The sequence below is a fragment of the Strigops habroptila genome, chromosome 3 (genome assembly GCF_004027225.2).
Source record: "Strigops habroptila isolate Jane chromosome 3, bStrHab1.2.pri, whole genome shotgun sequence".
Lineage (NCBI taxonomy): Eukaryota > Metazoa > Chordata > Aves > Psittaciformes > Psittacidae > Strigops > Strigops habroptila.
In genome coordinates this window covers 47,044,732-47,067,286 of record NC_044279.2, presented here as the reverse complement: position 1 = coordinate 47,067,286, position 22,555 = coordinate 47,044,732, and the positions used below count along the sequence as shown (strand labels likewise).

General features: G+C 36.4%; 1 protein-coding gene across 1 annotated transcript in view; it reads left to right on the top strand.

Annotated features, from left to right (window-relative positions):
- Window positions 1-22,555, top strand: part of LOC115605300 (keratocan) — a 29,310-nt gene that overhangs the window by 3,048 nt on the left and 3,707 nt on the right. The window contains exons 2-4 of the mRNA XM_030479567.1: window positions 102-998; window positions 6,433-6,583; window positions 20,417-21,309. Of these exons, the coding sequence (XP_030335427.1) occupies window positions 122-998; window positions 6,433-6,583; window positions 20,417-21,309 (1,921 nt within the window). The 5' untranslated portion in view covers window positions 102-121. The remainder of the gene's footprint in view (window positions 1-101; window positions 999-6,432; window positions 6,584-20,416; window positions 21,310-22,555) is intronic.

The following is a 22,555-nucleotide window of genomic DNA, read 5'->3' as shown; positions in this document are numbered from 1 at the left end:
ATCCATTTTCATTTGTAAAACGTAGGTGGTGAAATATCAAATATTACTGAAAGAGGGAAATAAATAAAGTTATAACTTTTTTGTTTCCTTTCACCACACAGGTACAAGACGCATTGCAAAGATGACTTTAAACTCCCTACCCATTTTTCTTTTATTGATTAGTGGCATTTTTTGCCAATATGACTATGGTCCTGCAGATGATTATGGTTATGATCCTTTTGGACCATCTGCAGCAGTCTGTGCCCCAGAATGTAATTGTCCTTTAAGCTACCCTACTGCCATGTATTGTGACAATCTTAAACTGAAAACCATTCCGATTGTACCAAGTGGAATAAAATACCTTTATCTTCGAAACAACATGATTGAGGGCATTGAAGAGAACACGTTTGATAACGTAACAGACCTACAGTGGCTGATCCTAGACCACAACCATTTGGAAAATTCAAAAATTAAGGGAAGAGTCTTCTCTAAACTAAAGAATCTGAAAAAACTTCACATTAACTACAACAATTTGACCGAAGCTGTTGGACCGCTCCCTAAAACTCTGGATGACCTCCAATTAAGTCACAACAAGATCACAAAAGTCAATCCTGGTGCACTTGAGGGGCTAGTGAATCTGACTGTCATTCACCTCCAGAACAACCAGCTGAAAGCAGATTCTATTTCTGGGGCTTTTAAAGGCCTGAATTCACTTTTGTATCTTGACTTAAGCTTCAATCGACTTACAAAGCTACCAACAGGACTGCCTCACTCCTTACTCATGCTGTATTTTGATAATAACCAGATCTCAAATGTTCCTGATGAATACTTCCAAGGTTTTAAAGCCCTGCAATATTTACGTTTATCCCACAATAAATTAACAGATTCTGGAATACCAGGCAATGTCTTCAACATCACATCACTGGTTGAGTTGGATCTCTCCTTCAATCAGCTGAAGAGCATTCCCACTGTCAGTGAGAACCTCGAAAACTTCTACCTCCAAGTCAACAAAATTAACAGTGAGTTAAATTTGAACATTTTCACTAATATTTACCACTGTCTAGACACTGATGGTCAATGCAAGTATCTTAAAAGTTAGATCAAGCAGTCTGAAGAAATGGTACTGGTTAGATTGTTACTACACTGACATTTCACTGTTGTCCACATTAATGTTAAGAGACAGACGCTTAGCTGTTTAAATTATCCTTAAAGAGAGCGTTTCCTGTTCTTATACTGCTGTGGGTATTACTGGTCAAAATCTCATCTCATGTAAATTGGAGTAAATCCATGGAAGGCAATGGAGTTTTCTTATACAACTGAGGAAAAAACAGGGGGAAAGGATTGATCAGGGTGGAAGATGTTCAGAATTAGTAAGTCAGCAAAAAGAGACATATACCAGCGGAGCATCTGACTATGGCATGTTTAACCTTTCAGGAGGCTGACTGATAGAGAGAGTGCTGGAGGGAGGAAAGAGGTAGAAGACAACAAATTCAAATGGTATCAGGCACAAGGCACAGTGAAAAAGATATAAGAAAGTAGCTGCTTTTCTCTCTTTCCCCTCTTCTCTTACGTAGTATTGCTCCAAACCCATCTTGAAATACAAAGACCTGCCCCTGATTCTTTAGTTTTCATTCCAATTTCCCACATGGTATGATGAGGTGGCAAGATTTTCTCCATTCAGTCATGATTTGAAAAAATGTTTCTTCTGAAGTCAATAAATGTCACACTTTGCATGAGATCATGGAGGTTTCTACTGAGACAGGGATTTTACAAGGTTGTCCTAATCCTGGAGTCGGAAAGAGGTGTTAGAGAACTGCAGAGGCCTCACCATCACGTCAGAAGCTCCCCAGCTGCACCTCTGTCAGTGGTGGTCTCTGGTAAAGAGGCAGATAAGTCAGACATAACAGTGTTTCTGCAGGAGGACTTACATTATTCTGCTAGCTGTCATAAAGCAAACCATAAACCCCTCTCTTGTGTTTGCCTGCTTGTGCCTATCAGGGGTTTAGGATATCAGTGTTAGGTATTTCATACACAGATAACTCCATACAGATGTCTCCTTTAGAAGACAAATGTTTTAGTGCAGATCTTACCAGACAGAGGGCAAGATCTTTCAAAATGTTTTGTACTTACTATGCTTCACATTTTCTTCGATGCTATGACTTTTTTTTTTTCTATTAGATCTCAATCCCTTGAGAAAAAAAAAAAAGTTAATATTTCTCACCCGAGGCACATATACAGTGACCTGAAGAACTCTATCAGATATTCCCCTTCTCCTAAAAGAGCTAACAATGATGTTTAATTTCTCATGAGATATATGACACAATTTTCCATGCTTAGATTGGTTATTCTGAGCCTCCTGCAAGATACACAGGTACCAAGTTTGCTTTCCATTCGTATTTTCAAGGACTTCCAAGTCAAGGACAGAGACAACAATCTAATTTTGCAATGAAAGCCATATTTCCAGAGTAGTGGTCAGCAGCAGAGAGGGATGGTGTGAGGAGTGGGTGTGCATCAGCTGCTGCTTCACTGTCATATCTACCCTATGGACTAATACAAGCTAACATAGGACCACGGAAGGTTTATAAAAGCCTTTGATTTTTCCATACCTGAAACCTGAACTGTAGCTTCAAATAGAATCTTCTTTTATAAATATTTCTTATTACGGGTAATTTAAGGGTGGAATTTTCTGTTTAATAACAACAATGGTTTGCTACTATGTTTTAAGATGCCATTATCGTTATGCACACACACATACACGCACATATACAGACTTGTTTTACAGACTCCTCAAGGTAAAAAGAAACTGTAGGATGAAAAAAAGTGCAGGAATCAAAGAGGTTTGGTGATACAAGAAAAGCATCAAAGGCAGACTTCACCATATTTCGTTTGTAGTTGTAAGGGATTAAGGAGAGAGTTGTTGCTTCCACATGAAACCCCAGCAAGAAGACATCATGTGAATGAAGGATAACAAGGGGGAATGTGAAAATGTTCCACAGAACTGTTAAGGGGCCACATATTCTGCTCCAGTCCATTGCCTGGATCAGTACCTATACCATAAATTGTACTTATTTTAAACCAGAGTTAGTTATGGCGGTTCTTTGAGGTCTTTCATCTGGCTCACTCCACCAGCCCAAAACAGATTTTTTTACAATGGCCTGTGCAAAAATGACTAATGTATGATTACTGTGGGACCACGAAACAGCAAGGATGACTATGAGACTTCAGATCCTATTAGGATTGCCCACTGTATTGCACACCTGAACAAGGAATCTTTGCACAGTTAATCTTCCTCTCAGTTAAAGACTGCTTACACTGTTGGTGTAAAAGGGGTAGACTCTCATATAGCATGTAGTAAAAAATTAATTCTGTCTAAGATATATGTTTCTATGCTCCCAGTTTGCTCTATAGGCATGGAAGAAGAGAGGAGAGGAGAGGAGAGGAGAGGAGAGGAGAGGAGAGGAGAGGAGAGGAGAGGAGAGGAGAGGAGAGGAGAGGAGAGGAGAGGAGAGGAGAGGAGAGGAGAGGAGAGGAGAGGAGAGGAGAGGAGAGGAGATGACTGTTCCTGTTTCACCACCACCAGATATTTCAAATATTCAGATAGCTTGTTAGAATATTGTAATTTCTTGTGGCAACAAACACTTTTAGTGAGAAAGTAATTGTTTGGATGAAAATCCAATTTAATCCTTTTTATTTTCAGTGTCTGGTTCATGCAGGAATTCTGTGTTGGGAAAATATGAATGCCACACTAGTGGAAAAATTTCGGGTACACTGCCTCTGAACCTGAATATTAGAAATTCAGGAAGAGATTTTAACACCTGCAACGTTAGTAAGTGTAATAAAGGAGGAAGTAAACTACTGACATATTTTATGCAGCAGTGCTGTAGTCTCACAGACTGCAGCTCCCATACAGACCATGTAAGTTACAGTAAATCAAGTGCTTTTACCAGATCCGCTTATTTTCTGCAAGTAGAGACTGAAATTAGAAAACAAACTTTAAAACAAATTTTAACTGAAAATTATATGAACTGTATAAAAAATTAATGCCCAAATGCAAATAGTGTGCATGAAATGTTGGAGCCAAATCCCACTGAAGTCCATGATAGAGTTCCTTTGACTTTTGTGAGGACTAGATCTGTATCCACTTCCAAAGTGGTTTCAGTCTCAAAAAATAATCAGCACAGATTAATATTTTGGGAACACAGACGAATTCTGTGGTTTACATGCACAAAGTTTACATCCTTTGAGTAGTTAAACATCTACCCCACTTCTATAAGCATACCTTGTTTTGCAACCAAATGTTAGCACTTTTGCTCAAAAGTAACAACATAGGGAAAAAAAATTTAGAAAGTTTTTAAATGTCTAACTTCAATGAAAATATACCTACAAGGTAGTTGCTGAAATACAAGATAAATGGGAAGAAAAAAAAAAATCTATATTAGAATTTGCGTTTATTTTAATCTTTATAAATTACACCCCAACTATCTGCAGAAAACTGGATCTAAATAGTTAATGGTATAGTCAGTAGGCCAAACAAATGAGTTCAAAGTCTCAGGAACTTATGTTTTCACTTAACAAAATTCCACACAGATCTAACCCTATAAACATTTCTCAGATTATTTGATCCTAACTCACAAGAATCATCAGTTCACTTCAGCTGGTACATTCTGAGTCTGAAGAGTACCAGAATTGGTCTGCAGTCTTAAAATTATCATAATAAGGACTGCACAATAAATGTGCCATTAAGGATGCATTTTATCTCTCACCCTTTCAAAAGAAGGCTGTACAATATACGAACCCTAAGAAATTTTTCTGATTTGCTTTAATCAAATTGGTGATCAAAATCTAACATTTGAAATACATTTCCTTAATCCCTACTCAAAACAACTCACTTTGTGAAAGACAAAATCTTTATCTATTCTTCAACAACATATCTCACTGTCCAAAAAATTACCTAAGCTCTCATACTTTACAGAGCTGCCTGTACAGATGGGCATAAATTTTTACTTAGTTTACACAACTTATTAATATTTCGTTAATGACAGCAGATTATTGTAGTGCCTGAAATTATCCAGTTAAAGCTAAAGTGGAGATATGAAAGATACTTCCTTCACTTCCTTTAGTACTACAAAATAATGAAGGTCATCGCATTTTCTTAGATACATTAAATAGTCATACAGAAAAGATATACAAGGTGGTGTTTTCAAAACTCCATGAATGACCTATGACTGGTAGTTAAAATGGCATTTGATTTTGAGAACAGTACCTTGGTTTCTCAGAATTTATGAGGGCCAGTCATTTGCAACATAAAAGCAACCGAAGATATGAAATTTGGCTGCATACTGGTGAATGGGTTCATTAAAGGAGTCCCTGGAAAGTATTTTCTGTGTGAATTCAATGGATGTCAATGGCCAGAAGAAGAAGCCTCTCAGACTGCTTCTTTAGTAGTGATGGAGCTTTTCAATAGACTAATCCTCTCTCTGACTAGAAGCACAGGTGAGAAAGAAGGATCATTTTTGCAGAATTACACAATGTGGTATGCAGGGAACATCAAGTTTCTTCACATACATTCTCGAGGATAGATCTCTGCATGAGAGAGGTGTATAGTATGATTTGTGTGTGTTTATGTATACTGAGTACAGAACCTCTCTACTTCATGTAATTTCTAGCTTACAGTTAATACTGCTCATAAGATACAAGACGTAGTTTTACATTCAAGAACGGTCTGGTGTTGTGTGAATAAAATAGTACTTCAACTGAATAGAGGCTACATATATCGCTATATGTAAGTTATAATAAATACTTTTATAAATATTTTTTATAGTTATACTCACCTTCTAATCTAATGCTGTTCTGGAAAGCTTCAAGTGTATAATTTAAATGTAAAGTTCCTCCCCAACACCAGCCCCAAATTTCATTTTGAAACTAGTAAATTGAAATTACACATCCAAAATAATATTTGACACAAACACCTGTTGAACAACCTGTTCTTAAGGGAAAGGCTATATCATGGTTTCAATTTCTCCAGAAACTTTACTTACTTCAATATTTTACCCTTCCATCATAATGTATCCCTCCATAATTGATTCCTCCCTCTGCATCTCTGGTTTTACTGGAGATTATTTTTCTTCCTTTTTTCTAAATGTCAGATCAGACCTCTATATAAACTCTGAAGTCTTAAAAATCAAATGGGTACTGGGAGGATAGCACTTGGAAAACTTATTTTTGAAATTCTGACCTCTCACAACTAATGGAAAGAACCTCTCTTAACAGAAGGCCTTCAAGTTCCAGTAAACTCATGGGGAGTTACATCAATGGACATGCAAAAATACTGAAAAATAGTTAAATAAATTAAGGTCACAATTCCCAAATAAAATAAAAAAAGCAGAAAAATAATGGGTTTGCCCTATTTGTCCTAATTATTCATGCTGTCTGTTATTCATGTCTCTGTTTCAGAGTTCCCATTGAGCAGCTTCTGTAAGGTTGTTGGGCCAATGACCTATTCCAGGATCACACATTTGCGCTTGGATGGAAACAATCTCACTCGGGCTGACCTACCACAAGAGATGTACAACTGCCTCCGGGTAGCTGCTGAGATATCGCTGGAGTGAGACTACTGGGAGCATCCAGATCCCTCCTAGAGGGATTAACTATAGGAATTACATCATGATAGCTCTTTTAAATTAGGATATGCCTTAAAAAGTGTCAATCTGCATATTATCCATGCTGTTTGTTAATATTTAGCATGCACTTGGCAACCTTAAGGAAATGTGTGCATAGTTCTATAAGTGGTTATATTTAGGAAGCACAAGAATAACCAAATGTGGTGCAAAATGTGCCTTCATCTGGATAGGTAAATTGATGGCAAACATTCAACTTGTAAATTTAAGTTCATGCATGCAATACATGCCAGCTGGTACAAGACTTACACTGAAATCAGGTGGGTTTCATCAGAGTGCTGTGCTGTATGGGCTAGCCTGTGTAAATACAAGATTCTTCTTCAACCAATCCAATTTTCTTCATTATTCACACCTTTTTCATATTGCTATAAATTAGAAAGGAAAAAGATAAGTTAACAATGTAAGAACAATTTAAAATGTGTGAAAATATGTTTTCAGAGGCCATGAATATTAAATTAATGGAATATGTGAAAGATAATATGGAAACAAATATTTTTCAGGTTTAAAAAAAATTTAATCTTCTTTTTGTCACACTTTCATTTAAACTTTCATGGTAAGATTTTTATCCGTTGCTGGTATAATTGTTATTTTGAAATAATTCATATATACAACTATTTTTACTCAATTATTTGCATGCTACTTTTAACCAGACTGTAGAAAATAAAACATAGCAAATTCAGGTTAAGATAATCTAAGCTATTCTATTATTATTAAAATTTATTCTAAGGTTAAATAAAAAGTTTTATCTACTTTCAAATTTCAAAATATTTCTAAACATATAATTTAACATACTCCACTGCACTTGTGTTAGCCATTAAGCTGATGCCTTGTGGAGTTTGTAGTATGGGAGTCACAACACTATGAAACAGTGCAAATTAAATTCTCAGTATTGCCAAAAGAACAATAAAGTCTCCCAGAAGCCACAGGCAATGAGTAAAGTGCAACCCTAGCTGCTCCTGATAGAGAGATGGTAGTATATTCTTTCCGGAAATGGATAGTCCAAATATTGTCAGCATCCTGAAACACACACTAAAATAAATGCGCTAGTAACTGAAAGACATAAATGGCTTGCTTGCCAACACAGATCATCCCACAGGTACTATTTTCCTTTCAGCTACTAGACTATACTCAAACAGAAACTCTCCTAGTTTCTATTGCAAAACCAGAAACTATCATCTCCGAATAAAAAAGCAAAACCCCACACCACACCATTTTGTTGGCACGTTGCTAATTCCAGATGTTTAAAATCAATATACAGTTCACAAAGAAACCTGGGACTGAAAAAAAAGGAGAAATGTGGGAGACAATGAGATATTTCCCTCCTAATTTTTATTTTTTTTTTTTTTAATTCATAAGTGTTGTTTCTTTTATTATCCAGATCCAGGAATGATTGAAAGTAACCTTTGTTACAAGTAAGCCAGAGTTTTCATAGAAGAATAAAGTCTAAAGCTGGGGCTTTCTGAACACATCAGAATGGGAATCGTTATAGAATAGTACTTTAGGTGTTGTAATATAAAAGAAGAAAGAAATGCACGCAAAAAAACACCCAAAGAATAGAAAAAGGTATGGGAAACAGCATTCAACCATTCTCAAAGAGGTTTTAACCTAACTGTTCCTTTCACAGGAAAATACACTTAACACTGAGACTCCTAGAGCACAAACTGATACTGAGTTGTGTTACCACACATCTGTAATCCAGCAAATAGGACATAAATGTATTCTTTGCAGCTTGTTTCAGCAAGCCAGTTATCTTTATGCAAAACAGAACAATGTGAACAGTGAAACTGAGAACAGTCCACCTCAGGATAGACTAAAACTTGCTGATGAGGGTATTTTCTACATACCTCTATGCTGCAAACAAAACATGCACAAATATTCACAAGGCATTTTGAAGTTCTGTTCAAGGAATACAGTAGAAGGAAGCCCTCTGTCAGAATGTTAAAGAGTACCAATAATCTCCCTCAGAAACTGGGAAACCTTCACCTTACAATGAGCACTTCAACAACTAAGAGAAAATGGTATTTGGAAATGCAATTTTTATCCTGAACACCTCTTTCCTGTAGTTCAGAAATTCCCAGTTAGTTGGGGAAACATAACTATTCACAGCTCGCTCTTTACACTATCTGTGAAAAAAATAGAATATGAGGTCCTTTTGCTAAAGAAGAATTGGGACACTGTAATTTTGCTTTCATATTGCGGGCCACAGAAGCACAGGTTTCTACTTCTGCATTAATGAATTGGTCTACACCACTATAGAGTCTAAGTTTCCAGTCTTAAATAGGCAACAATATACAGGCATCTTAGTTCTCAGTTTATGGAAGCTACATGAATTTTTTTCTAGGCACTAAGCAGAAATGTAGATGTTTAGGAACATTTAACAGAGCTGGAGCCTTGGAAACTCAGTCACTGTAGCTTATGATTTCTTTCTTCTTCATGGAAAGGAAGGTGATGGATCTTGGTTATAAAGACCTCTGTATTCTGGATACTGAAAAACATGATGCGTACATGCCTGCTCCCACCTAGCCTGATCATGTTATCAAATACTTACACGTACAGGTGCAAACACATTGCTTAAAAGTAGGCAGACATGAACAGATAATAACACAGCTGCAGTAGCATGGAGATAGCTGAGAGGGTAAGTTAGTTTGAACTAAAATCTGTTTAGGGCTACATAATGTGCAATCTATAGTGTAGCTGTACAACTTATTTACAATATATGTCCCTCCTCCTTTCAGGTCAAAATGGGTAAATTTGCCAGGGCACTTTCATGTGAAGTCTCATATGGATGAATTTACAAAAGTCAAGATCTTTTGGGAAGACTTGAGTTTGAAAGCAGACATAAAAAGGAAAGTTTGCTACTAATGTCATGAAAAGCAGTATTACATCAATATGCAAATTCAACAGACAAAAAATTATCTATAAAATTTCAGGAACTGGTCTGCAAGCATGTTGCGCAGCCATTCAGAAAGATAGAGCCACCTTTCACACAAACAAGTATTGTCTGATTTAAAAGACATTTTTCTTTTTGGATTAAATTACAGACATTCACTAGAAGGAACAAGCAGTAACTCATGTGAATTTCTGGACATACATTGGAAGCAGAAGTGCTACATGCCCTCTACTGCTTTATCAAGTCCAACATAGTCAAATGGATAATGAAAGGAGTAAGCAGTGGTTGATCGCAGCTGCCCTTCTAGTGCAAGGAACCTGACAGGGTTCTATTGCTACTTGCTAGCTGTCAGTTTCACTGAAAGATAATAAATAGGTAGTTGTTTATCACAAACCAAGTCATTTTGAAATCTGGAACAAGAAGGAAAAACGTCATCAAGAAAGGCAGACTGAATTGTTATACGTACAGCTGCAACATGCATAGAAAGACTTCTAAAGAGAACTTCCCTCAGCCTTCTCTTTTCCAGGCTATGCCAAGTCATTTCCCTTAGCCTCTGAATATACCAAATGCCTCAGTACCATGATTTATTGCAGGCTTCTACTGCCTAAAAAAGCACCGTAGAAAAAGGAGCCAGATTCAGGGGTGCACAATGAAAGGACAAAAAGACAAAGGAAAAGTTCCAAAAAGAAATTCAGGCTGGACACACAAAGAAATTCTTACAATGACCATTGTAAGTAAAGCACTGACACAGATTACCCGAGGAGTCTATGGAATCTCCATCCTTGGAGATTTTCAGAACTCGCATGGGCAGTGCCCTGAGGAACTGAGCTGGCTTTGAAGTTAACCTTATTTTTAGGAGAAGGTTGATCTAAATGACCTTCAGGTGTTCCTTCAAACTTATTTATAATTTCTATGAACCTGTGGTTCTGAGAATACTAGTAATCAGTGGGGGACAATATCAATTTTAATAACCAGTTCTACAGCTGAAGAATTTTGCAGTAAATTCATGTGTAAAAATTATTGTTTCAGGTTCCAGTCCATAATTCAGACTCCCATGATACTTACAAAAAATCATAACAGCTAATATTTGGATATAGATTCCATAGGCAAAAACTGTGGAAACTTTCCTTCAATGCCCAGATGTCTGCAGCTGGCTTGTGCACATCTGCTCCCATTTTGAAACTCGAGAGCTACTGAGTGAAGTCAGAGATCCATCCCATCTAACTGTCCCATGTAGGACAGGGCAGTACAAACATGCTTAGATGTCTGCACAAAATAAGGGAAACAGTCTATGAGCTACTATTGCAGTGGGCAGAGTGCTCATGGAGAACATTTTGGTCCTGAAGATTTTGCAGATTTAGATACGGATAAAAGATGCAATCTGTAAGAAATTGACTTAATCAGTAGGCTATATAGCTTTCATGGATAACAGTTCTTAAATATTTTCCTTAGTGTGAACAGTCCAACATCAGTTAGCACAGAGAAAGAAAAGGAGTATTAACTCTGTACTTCAGGATATTCACCTTGAATATAGTAATGTGAGGTTCAAGTTTCTGGGCAAATGGTTGCTTCCTTATGCAAAGGCAAAACAGCCTTCAAAGAAGAGGCTGAAGCACTTTTAATCTCTGTACTCTACAGCATCTCAGATAAAGTTGTGCCTGTGGGCTAGATAGGAAATAATTGTGCCCTTATCTCCACATGCTGAAATCACAAGAAGGATCCCATCAGACCTCTCTGAAAGGAAACCTGCCTAAAGGTCTCGAAGGAGTACAGAGGTGAGGTTGAATTGCTCAAGGCTGTGCTCACTAAATCACATAAACACTTTACCCTGAAGATTTCAGTTTGGATACTTTGCATTGTCATCAATTTGATAGCTTTTGCGGACCCTTAGGTTTCTAGCTGTTGCTTTTGTTTTGTTTTGTTTTGTTTTTTGTCAGCCCTATGTCTCTCCAACAATGTATATGAAAGTATAGGCATATAATTACGAGCTTGGGATTTCAGTGGGCAGCAGCATATCTGAAAAGTTATTATACTCTTTGGTATTATAAACTATGATTCTTTGTGGATGTTATCTTTCTTTTCAGAATTTGAAATCTTAATCTGCAGGTCAGAAAACACAGCATTTATAACAAGCCTTGATGACCTGAATAATTAGTATTTAAGTATAATCCCCCTTATGAAGTAACTCTGTGGTACAGCATACTTTTTCATTCTGAAATTGTTAAATAAAAACAGAAAATAAAGTCTTAATTAGAAGCCTGCGAAGAAATGATGTAAATACATGAAAGGAGAAATGTTATTTATAGTTCAAATGATAGTGTGGAAACACAGGGATTTGGTCAAATATACCCAAATTCTGAACCAAAGGAATTTTGGAAAAAGTGACACTGTTCTGGCAAAAGAGAGAAAATCAAACCCACCTCACAAGATATAAAGGATCACAGAGTTTTTTACTCTCTCTGAGAATGCAATCTTTAGTGACATTTTGAACAATAGTGTCTAAATCCCTTAAGATGTTTAAAAATATTTTAAATGTTCATAAAAGGAATCACACTGTTTAAAATGGTTTATAAGTGCTGCCTATACCTTCTGTCAGATCTGGTTATAACAGTTAAAGCACCATAAGGTTATTCTGATTAGCATATAAGCCATGTCTTTATAGCTGCACAGAAATCCTTACTGTAGTATCTCAGCAGCACAGGTGAGAAAAATCACCCAAATATTTTCACAGAATCGGGCCCTGCAATTGTTGGGTTTTTTTGTTCCCCAAGGGACAGGCATAAATGTTGGTGACAGAAAGCAAACTAGGTTTGGGATACCAATGTGAATTGTAGCACATTATTTTGCCAGAAAACATAACTAGCTGCTTAATATTACAGAATTTGCAGGGTTTAGCCTTCTATCCTTCTCTCCTTCATCAGTAACACAAAACCTCACACATCTCCTATCCGTTGAGGAGCTGCTTGCTAAGTCCACCTCTGGACATACCTGAGCTGCCTGCAAGGCAGGTAATATGTATTTTCTTAACAGATAGATGGACTCCTTGCTGGGGTTGATGCACCAGCACTCAACAGAGAAAGATATTACTATATCACTGGCCTGGAGAGCTTCCACGCCTGGAGTTCCATGCTGGTACAGAAGTTGCAGCCCCTGTTATCTTTCCTACTCAATCAGTTCTATCAGCTTTCCAGTATCTCATCATGTACATCCATCTCACTCTGTAGTCTGGTTTCCAAACTAGATAAACAAATGTTTCCTGAAGTTCACATTTAGACTTCATCATTACAACCATTTTGTTGCCAAAAAAACCCCAACAAACCAAACCCCAAACAAAAAATCCCCAATAAAAATAATAAGGTCTCAAAATTATGTGCAAGATCACCTAGTTTTCAAGAAGAACTTGTGATACCATGTGTAAAAATTAAATGTTTCTTTTCAGGTTGCTAAGTTTTGGTAAGAAAAGTAATTCCCTGCAGTGTTTTCGTTCCCACTCTAGATTCAAAAGGATGACAGGTATGTTGTTCCTAATGAAAACCACAGATCTGAGATAAGGTCTATATTATACACAGAATGTAGGAAGGAACTGGACATTAATCACTGGCATTCACAGCAGCCACCATGATGATCTGGGAATCATCTAAGATAAGCTTAAGCAATGCTGAAGCTCAGCCCTATCTGTTTAGGGCCTCTGGAGTGCTTGGAAAGGGACGGATACATGAATTCTCCCTGGAGCTGGGTTCCAGAGCTGTCTTCAAAGAAAAAGGTGGTATTAGTTAGCACCAAAGTGCTGGGTATTGAGGACTTTCATCTACAGTATAGTTGCAACATGTTCCATCTGAAAGGATAATTAGTGACTGGAATATTCATGGTCAGTGAGATAATAGCTTCAAGTCAGGACTCTGGAAGAAAACTTGAATGCTTTGAGACATGCCAACTCTCAAAAATTATGACTAATACGACAGTTCAAGAAAACAAAATCACATAATCTAATGTTTAATTTCAGTATATGCCAGGAGTATCTGCATTAAAAATTAGACTAAACCCACTACAATTAATGGAAAATAAAATATGGGCTGGGTTTTCATATAGCTTATGCTATTTGGCTTTTCTTTTTAAATATTAAAAAAGCACCCGAACCTTGAATTTCTAATTTGGCAGAATCACTATAGAATGGTTTTATTATAAGGGGACTAAAATGTTCTTTTTAATTAGGTTGTGGGAGTACTTTTTTATGAAACCTTTGTCGTGCATTTTAGAAGACAGATCTTTCTAGAAGCCTAAGCTTCTTGGAATTTATCATCCTATTGTGGGAATCTAAAATAAAGCAGAATTAAAATGGTTTTGGGCTTTAACAACAGAACTAAAATAAGGGAACAAAAGTAACACTAACACCTCACAGCCTGTTTTCACTATCTTTATGCTGTCTGAGAATATTTAAACCATGATGGTTTACTTTTTAAAACTGTATATTTACACAATGAGCATCAGATGACTAATTCATATTTTAACTTACCATTAGTTGCCTGGAAAACATTAATAATCTAAATAGCAGGCCCAAGAACCCAATATATGTGTGTACTTGGTAAATGCATGTCAGATATTTAATTTAAAATATATTTGGCATATATGGTTATACACCTTGCATTTTAAAATTGGGGTCCCTGTGTAGGACAGACTTTTTTCAGTGTTGAAACTGCTGAAAGCATGAAAACAAATTCAGAGAAAAGATTATCAGCCACATTTACATAGTAGGTAAACTAAACCTAGCTAGCTGAGATAAATACCGAATCTTGGCACTGTGTTGTGGAACCTTTATGGTGTCACAGTGGTAAAGAGCTCAAAATAGAGAGAGAAATGAAGCAGACAGCCAAAAGGTTCCTTAATGAAGCATATTCAGGAGATCAGTATAAAAGCTGAGCCTTTTTCCATAATTATTCTGTTCTGAAATGTGTTGGTCTGCAATGATCTGTTCAAGCTGAGCTACTCTGTTCTCACTGTGTTTTTTTACAAGGGAGTGAAGGTGTGAAGAAAGCAAACTGACAGAATCTTGTTACCGGACTTTTAGAATAGGATCTCATCATCCTAAATCCTATATAAACAAAGGGTCAGGTGACATTTACATTTCACAAATTAAACCAGCCTGACTATTTTCCAGAGTTTCTTTAAACGATATCTCCTAATCTAACCTGAAAGGTCTCTAGGTAAACTCCCTACACTTTAGCTGCCTGCATACGCACTTATTTAAATAAGAGGTGCGATTTCTCCCACTGAGAGGTCTAGGCAGGCAATTCTAGGCTTTTAGGAGAAGTTCAGAGTTCCTGCTCCTAAGTCTGATTTGTTTTTTCACCAGGAATGATGTAGATTAAGATGCATCCATAAGGGAAGGATCTGGAACATCTGTGCTTGTCCTTTTGATTTGTCTGTACTGTCCTTTGGGCTAGCCTGAGGGGATCCGAAGCTCATCTGCTTTATTTTAGACTCTTTGGACTTGCTGACCTTTTGTGGCTCCTTTTTAAAAGGAGTAGCAGATATTAGTCGTTAGGATATATCACTGTCTGGTAATCAGGGACCTGTTTGTAAATAGAAGTTTTGTCTTTCTGATTTTGAGTAAAACTCAGAACTTTCTCCTTTCTATTTTGTGCAGCAATGCAAAACAGAGAGAGAGATCATTGCTACATGCCAATCTTCAGAAATGAAAGAGGCAGACTGAACCCTGAGAACATGTAAACACCTGCCTTAAATGGTCTTCATGGCTGCCCGAAGGTACCAGTAGAGTATATGGTTAGGATTAGGTACATAAGCTGGACTTACTCTCTTCTTCAGGTTTTGAAGCATTACCTTTTCTCTAGTCATCATGAAGGGGATTGAAGTGCATGTTTTAAATAAACCAATTGTCCTTTGGATCAAGACACCTAACATTTCACTAAAGTAGCACACTAACTGGGCACACTGGGTTGCAGCTTTTGATAAACGGAGCAATCCACAGGCCAGTGAATTAGTTCTGCTTGTAGTATGCTCTTGGGTTTGCTGGTGATGAATTATACACATGCTTGATGCTTAACAGACCTTGCTTTGTATTAAATCTGACACATATGGCAGCCATTACTGAAAGAAAGCAGTACATTTTTTCACTGTCAGCAACTTCGACACTGAAACAGAACAGCCCTTACGGCACTCCCAGTTGTCCACATCCTATCCCAATAGTCTATCTATAGCCTTTCTAGTCTATCTTTTTAGCCCTTCTAGTCTTTCTTAAGCTTGTGGGCTGTTCTAATCTCAAGCATGTACATCACTCTGTTCAAGGAGATGTTACCACCCTCTGTGGTTCTTGGTGCTCCTCATTTTTTGATAGGTTGTTTGGGGTTTTTTTTAATACAGATTCTTCTAATACACTGTTTAACAATGTGGATTGGCAGGAGACATGTGGAGCAAAAATCCTGTAATAGCTTGAGATATCTTCCTCAAACTAGACTACTCCCAACAGTGTCTTTTAAAAGGTCTCCAAAATTCAGAGAGGGGGCTTCCACAGTATTTTTACCATAATAATTTTTCCAGTTCCTTTTATTGTTATGCAAATGCATTGCATACTGTTACTTTTTGGGAGATTGTGTATGGTCTCAGGAGCATTTTGTGTTTCAATGATATTTGCCTTTGACTGCTCAGCTTCACAAGTTAAAAATTACCTCATTACCACAAAATTCTTAGCCCTCTCTGAAATAATAAAAAAAAAATAAAGCCCTGGCAAGTGTCTCAGGTTGGATACTCAAAACAAAAGCCTCCCAAACCATTAGTCATTTTTTAAAATCCTGGCTGTGGTCTTTTATTAGTCTGTAAAACTTTATCACTATATATTGCACCCTTTAAATAATAAATAGTACACCAGATGATGGAGGACTGAACAAAACAAATGCATGGAAGAGCATACGTGTATAATCCTGAAGGTTTCGTGGAAAGCAGGCCTTTCTGCAAAGTCTACTTGGGCACCCAAGCAATCACTTGTTCCTGCAGACACCTTTTTAAAATGTTTGAGTACTCATAAGAGTACATATTAGAGTCACTGCATTGTTTCTTCCTAATTTTGAAGACATTCTTGTCATTTTTTTTCCTGCTCTTTGTTTGCATCAGAAGAATTAAAAACTCATGTTATTGAGAAAGTCTTAGCAAATGTTTTTGCTGTTTTCTTTTCCTAGTGAAGAACTGAATGGGATGGCAGGTTATGTGCTCGATAAGGATCAAATACATGTCCTCCAAATCCACAAAGGGCAGACTCTGGTGTGCGTCTCCCTTGCTGAACAGTAGTTCATACAAATAGTCCCACTGCCTATCACAAGGTTGACTTCTGTGTTAATATAATGAACATCTGAACATGATTAGCAGGTTAAAGGGTAAATTCAGACCTCCATGAAACATAACATAAATCATTCTTTCTTTTTTTGTTAAATGTATAACATCTCGCAACTTGCATTTAAGTGTGTCACAATATATCTACCACCAGGACTCACCATTTTAAATCCTTCAGTATAACATTTGTGAATTTTGCTCATTCTTTAATGGCAAACAGACCTCAGTGCCTCCATATTCTCTCTACACATGCCGAAAACTTAGCATAACTGCAAACCAGTTTTACATTACACTGTCTGGCTTTTACAAGAGTCAAAGATGCACTTTTTCATGGTGAAGCCTCCTTATATTGCTTACAACTGAACACACAAGTATTTTAACCTTCATACAGGGATGCCTCTGCCTCTCCCCACCTTCCTTCAGTGGACTCCAGCTGAAAAGCCTCCTCATAACTGGTGCGTGGTGCCACATCTTCTGTGGGAGGTCAAAGGAACAATTTTAAGCCCTAGGTGTTTAAAATCACACTCATAATGTAAAGGTTGATACATCACATCTAATTTTTGTGCTTATAATTAGTGCATCTGTTTAAAGCTAGAGCCTTTATTTTTAGATATAAATTAATTTCATCTAATTTAAACTTTTGCAGTATTCAGCTTAGTATTCATGAAGGAATCAGTTTTAAACCTGGCTTATAAAATAGCTCCAATAATCTCTAACAGATGTTGAAGGGTCTGCAGTTCTAGCAGAATGAAACACTTAAGCGCTGGGGTTTTTTAAGCACACACTTAAGCCATGTAAAAATTACTGGTACTATATTTTTTCCTAAACAAAAACCCAAGTAGTACAAACATATACTTATGAAAAAAATTATGACTTGTTTAACCTTAGATTTGCTGAAGTCAGTGGACGCTCTCCATTTGCTTAAGGGTTGCTTTTCTTCTTTTAATTTTGATCTTTTTGTTTACCTCTAAAATTCTTTTGAGACATTCTTAGCTTAGGAAGCAAAGTATTAAACATTACAAAATAAGTGGATAGAGGTTTTATTCCTAAAATAAATTAGTTGAAACTGAATTAAAATAACTATATGCATTAGTTTTAAAACTGATATAAACTCATAAAAGGTACCAGGATATATTTTATGTTTTCAATATCTTCATTAGTTTTTTCCTTAAAACACTTATGCCATTGTTCTGGCTTTGAACATGGCTAGTTTTCCTGATATTGTTACTTGAAGTTTGGACTAAAAAAAGAAAACAAAAATCCTCCAAAATACTTAATGTGAGAAATATGTGTCTTTGCCTTGAATAGCAAGTTTGCCAGAAAGATTTTACTTTAGACCAACGATAAGCCAATATCATTAATTGGTGCCTTGATAATTAAAACCAGACCTCACTGCAGGAGGTACTGGAGAGTATGAGAACTTTGTAGATATTTATGTAAATCTCTCTCAAGAAAAGGGAAAACACATGGTTTAATCTTTTAATGAAAATAGGTTATTAAAAAATTCTTAGCAAATGCTTTTGCTATCTTCTTCTCCTAATCAAGAATTATGGCTTTAAATGACATGGCAGCATCTGCGTTTGATAAAAATCAAATAAAATATTTCCATAGAAACAGATGGCACTGTTTTTAATTCTTTGTGGCCAGTTCAGGTATTATGAGAATGAATTATGATGTAAGCGAGCTTTGCATGTAAAGTATCTTCTCACAAAAGTTTTGAATAAAGGTACATTTTGCATTACCTGTTTCATCTAGACCAGTTCATCTCATCTGCTAAACCGAAAAAACAAATGGCTTCAGCTCTGTGGCTGCTTATTATTAAAGTCAGGATTTCCTGTCTTTTCCTGCCTAGGTGCTGAGGTCCCTTAGTTATTTTAGGGGTTAAAAGCTGTAGCCACTGATGCGTATATATTAGGCTGTATTCATAGAACACGGCTTGTAGCCTGACTCAAGCTATTACAGTCTAACAACAGTGACCAATAGAAAGAGAAGATCCAAGAAAGCTGAGGTAAGCCCAAACTCTGAAGCAATGTCAAATTAAAAACAATAGCTAATAAGGTGTGTATTGTGATACATCTGGGAATACTAGCATGTGCTTCAAGTTTTATATGCTATTAATTCTTAGGAGGACAGGAAGCAAGCATAGTGGTTAGCAGCCAAAAAGCTGTGAATTTACAGTGATTTCTAACTGGCTTCAGATAGCTCCAGGAACTTGACTAACAAGGTAAATTACTTAATATTTCTTTTTTAAAATACTATTAAGTTATGAATATCTTCATAGTGAGAAGGTGCCATTTCACTGTGTAAATTAGAGATGTTATTCTTTAGAAATATTTTATTTGTCCTTTTCTGGAATGTTTCCAGATAGCAATTTCTGAGCCTGGAAGATCTGTAGGATACTGCACTTGTTACTGTTAATAACAATATTGAAAACTATTAAATGAGTACATATATGCAGCAACTTGAATGAGCTCTTAAACTTACTAGTTCATTAATCTTTTTAATACTTTTTATTTAAATATTATTTTTGCCAAAACTAACAAACTAGTTTTGACCAGAAATTTCAGCTATCGGTCTCTTGCTTCTGCATTGCAAAATGTTTGCTAATCTTCATCAGAAAGCAAGCGGGTTAATAGAGTTTGTGAAGCACTGGTTTTGTGCTACACTAGTTCTTTCTGGAGTAAATTATCTTTGATTACTTACCTTTAAGGGTGGAACAAGCTAAACAAAGCAAATAATTAAGTAGGTAAAAGAGATACAAGATGCATGAGTGTATACGATATAATTTAGTTAGGACTTACTTTTTGTGTCATTTAGATCAGGCATTTGTTTTGGCTGTTTGCTTTAGAGAAAGAAATTCATAACTTTGAATACGAAGACTGAATGCAGGAGGGGAATGGATTACTCAAACATATTCCCTCTAAGCCTTTTAAGAACATGCCCAACAAACAGCTGTTAAAACACTCTTTGATCTTTCACTTTTCTGTGATGAGAAAGGACCCTGGAAAATCTGATCCAGATGACATTATAATTTGAGAGGAAAAACAGAAAAGAGGGTATGACTAACTTTAAAAGGAGAAACACTGAGTGTAACAGTATTTATATCATCATGGTATTGATGAAATCATGACAGATAGCTTTACTGAAGATGGTACATTACATAAAATAATGTATAGCTCTATACAGGAAAACAAACAAATTTATAAGAAACGCTAATTTAATGTCAGGAAAATGATCCTTGCTTTCATGTTCTTTGAAATGACGTTTGCATGAATATCAGTTAAACTGGTAGCCAATGTGGAGTCTAAGTTGAATTAGGAAAATACTCTTCAATATATGGCACCAAAATTTTTATACCTCTCATATTCCTAATCAGTTTTTTCCTTAACATGCCATAGGTAATACCCCAGAGGACAGAATCTGACTGTTTACAAAGTACTATTTTCTATTTAATACTGTTTTGTTAATCTAGTGTGCTGATAGAGAGTTCTGTTGAGAGTTGGCTAATTGGTTTTTTTCTCCTTCCAAGGCAAATAATGACTCTAACAGTCTGTACAAGCCTTTTGATCTTATTCTTAGTCAATTCTTCATGGACTCGAACTGTGAGACAAGTTTATGATGAGCTGGATCCTGAGCACTGGTCTCACTACACTTCTGAGTGCCCACGAGAGTGCTTTTGTCCTCCTAGTTTCCCCAATGCATTATATTGTGATAACAAAGGACTTAAAGAAATACCTGCAATCCCAGCAAGAATTTGGTACCTCTATCTTCAGAACAATTTAATTGAAACAATTTCAAAGAAGTCTTTTGTGAATGCCACTCATCTGAGATGGATAAATCTGAACAAGAATAAGATCACCAACAGTGGAATTGAGAGTGGTGTGCTGAGCAAGCTGAAAAGGCTGCTTTATTTATTCCTTGAAGATAATGAATTGGAAGAGGTGCCTGCCCCATTACCAGTGGGCCTGGAACAGCTAAGACTGGCTAGAAACAGAATCTCCAGAATCCCAGCAGGAGCCTTCAGCAACTTGGAAAACCTTACTATGTTAGATCTGCATCAGAACAGTTTGTTGGACAGCGCTCTTCAAAGCGACACATTCCAAGGACTCAACAATCTCATGCAACTCAACATAGCGAAAAATTCACTCAAGAAAATGCCTTTAAGCATCCCAGCTAACACACTGCAGTTGTTCTTGGACAACAACTCCATTGAAGTGATACCAGAAAACTACTTCAGTGCAATACCTAAAGTGACTTTCCTTAGGCTGAACTACAATAAATTATCTGATGATGGTATTCCCCCAAATGGGTTTAATGTTTCATCTATCCTAGATCTACAGCTGTCTCACAACCAGCTCACTAAAATTCCACCAATCAATGCTCATCTAGAGCACCTTCACCTTGATCACAACAGAATCAAAAGTAAGTGTGTATTGTCAATGTGGGATCCTACTAAGACATTATTTTAAAATGTCTATTTAACCACAAAAAATGTTTTTGAAATAAAGAGTAAAAGTGTGCTGTAAACTATAGGGATATGAGAAAGAGGACCTCCCGCAGGCCACTTTTCAAGTCAGGTCTAAAATATGACAACCAAATATGTGTATGGAAGTAATACCATATGTGAAAAATGTTCATATGCATACAGAAAAAACACTTTGCAAACAGATCAGAAATATGAGTGGATTAAGGAGAATTTGTGCATTCGCATTTCAATGTATATGTGCTAATAACTGCTCTGTGGAAACAAATAGAGTTTTCCACAGAAGAGCTAGGAAAAAATAAGCAAGAAACAACAACTAAAAAGTAGGTGCAACAAGTTAGGATATTCAATCCACATCTGTATTTACTGTTAGATTTTCAAAGTTCCTGAACACCTTAGAGACGTCACTAAATTTACAGAATAGCTGTATGCTCAGTTCTGCTGAGTATCTCTCAGTCCTCCTAAAGTAGTGGGATCTTAACGTGAGGCACCCTTAAAAGAGAATACAATGTTGTCTGTAGTCAACAAAATCTATTTTAAATATGAATGATTAGAATGTGGATATTGAATATTTCGGGCTTAAATATCCTCCTCATCTTTTGTTTACTGAGCACAAAATGCTGGATTTAGTTTTCATGAAAATGTAGCCTGTCCAGTTTAAGAAGTGTTTTGTGTCTAGGTAGTATTTAAAGAGCTGCCAAATTATCTTCCTTTGCTAAATAAGTTTAGAAAAAAAGTTAAAACCATGAAAATCAGCCTCTGAAGTATGTGCAAACTCAAGTCCTATTTTCCGATGACACATGGGTACCCATGAGACTAAATGACAGTAGTTATCCACAAGCCTTATGTTCCTTAATGCCTTTACCACTTTTCAAAATTCATTACCAACTTAAGCACAACACTGCTCTTAAATAAAAAAAAAAAAAAAAGAGTTTTTTATTGCTAGTAACTACATATAAAGTAGTACAAAAACATTTAAAAAGGCAACCTGACACCTTAAATGAAATGCAGATATTATGTAAGGTGCATTTCACCACAAAGCATATTTGTTCAAGAGGTAAGGGATAATGACACAGTCTCCATAAGACACTGCTCTAATAGACAATATCTCAAAGGGCCTTTAGGATTGCAAACAAGGAATGTAATTCCATCAGGCAAAAGTAATAATATGTGGCATTAACTCTG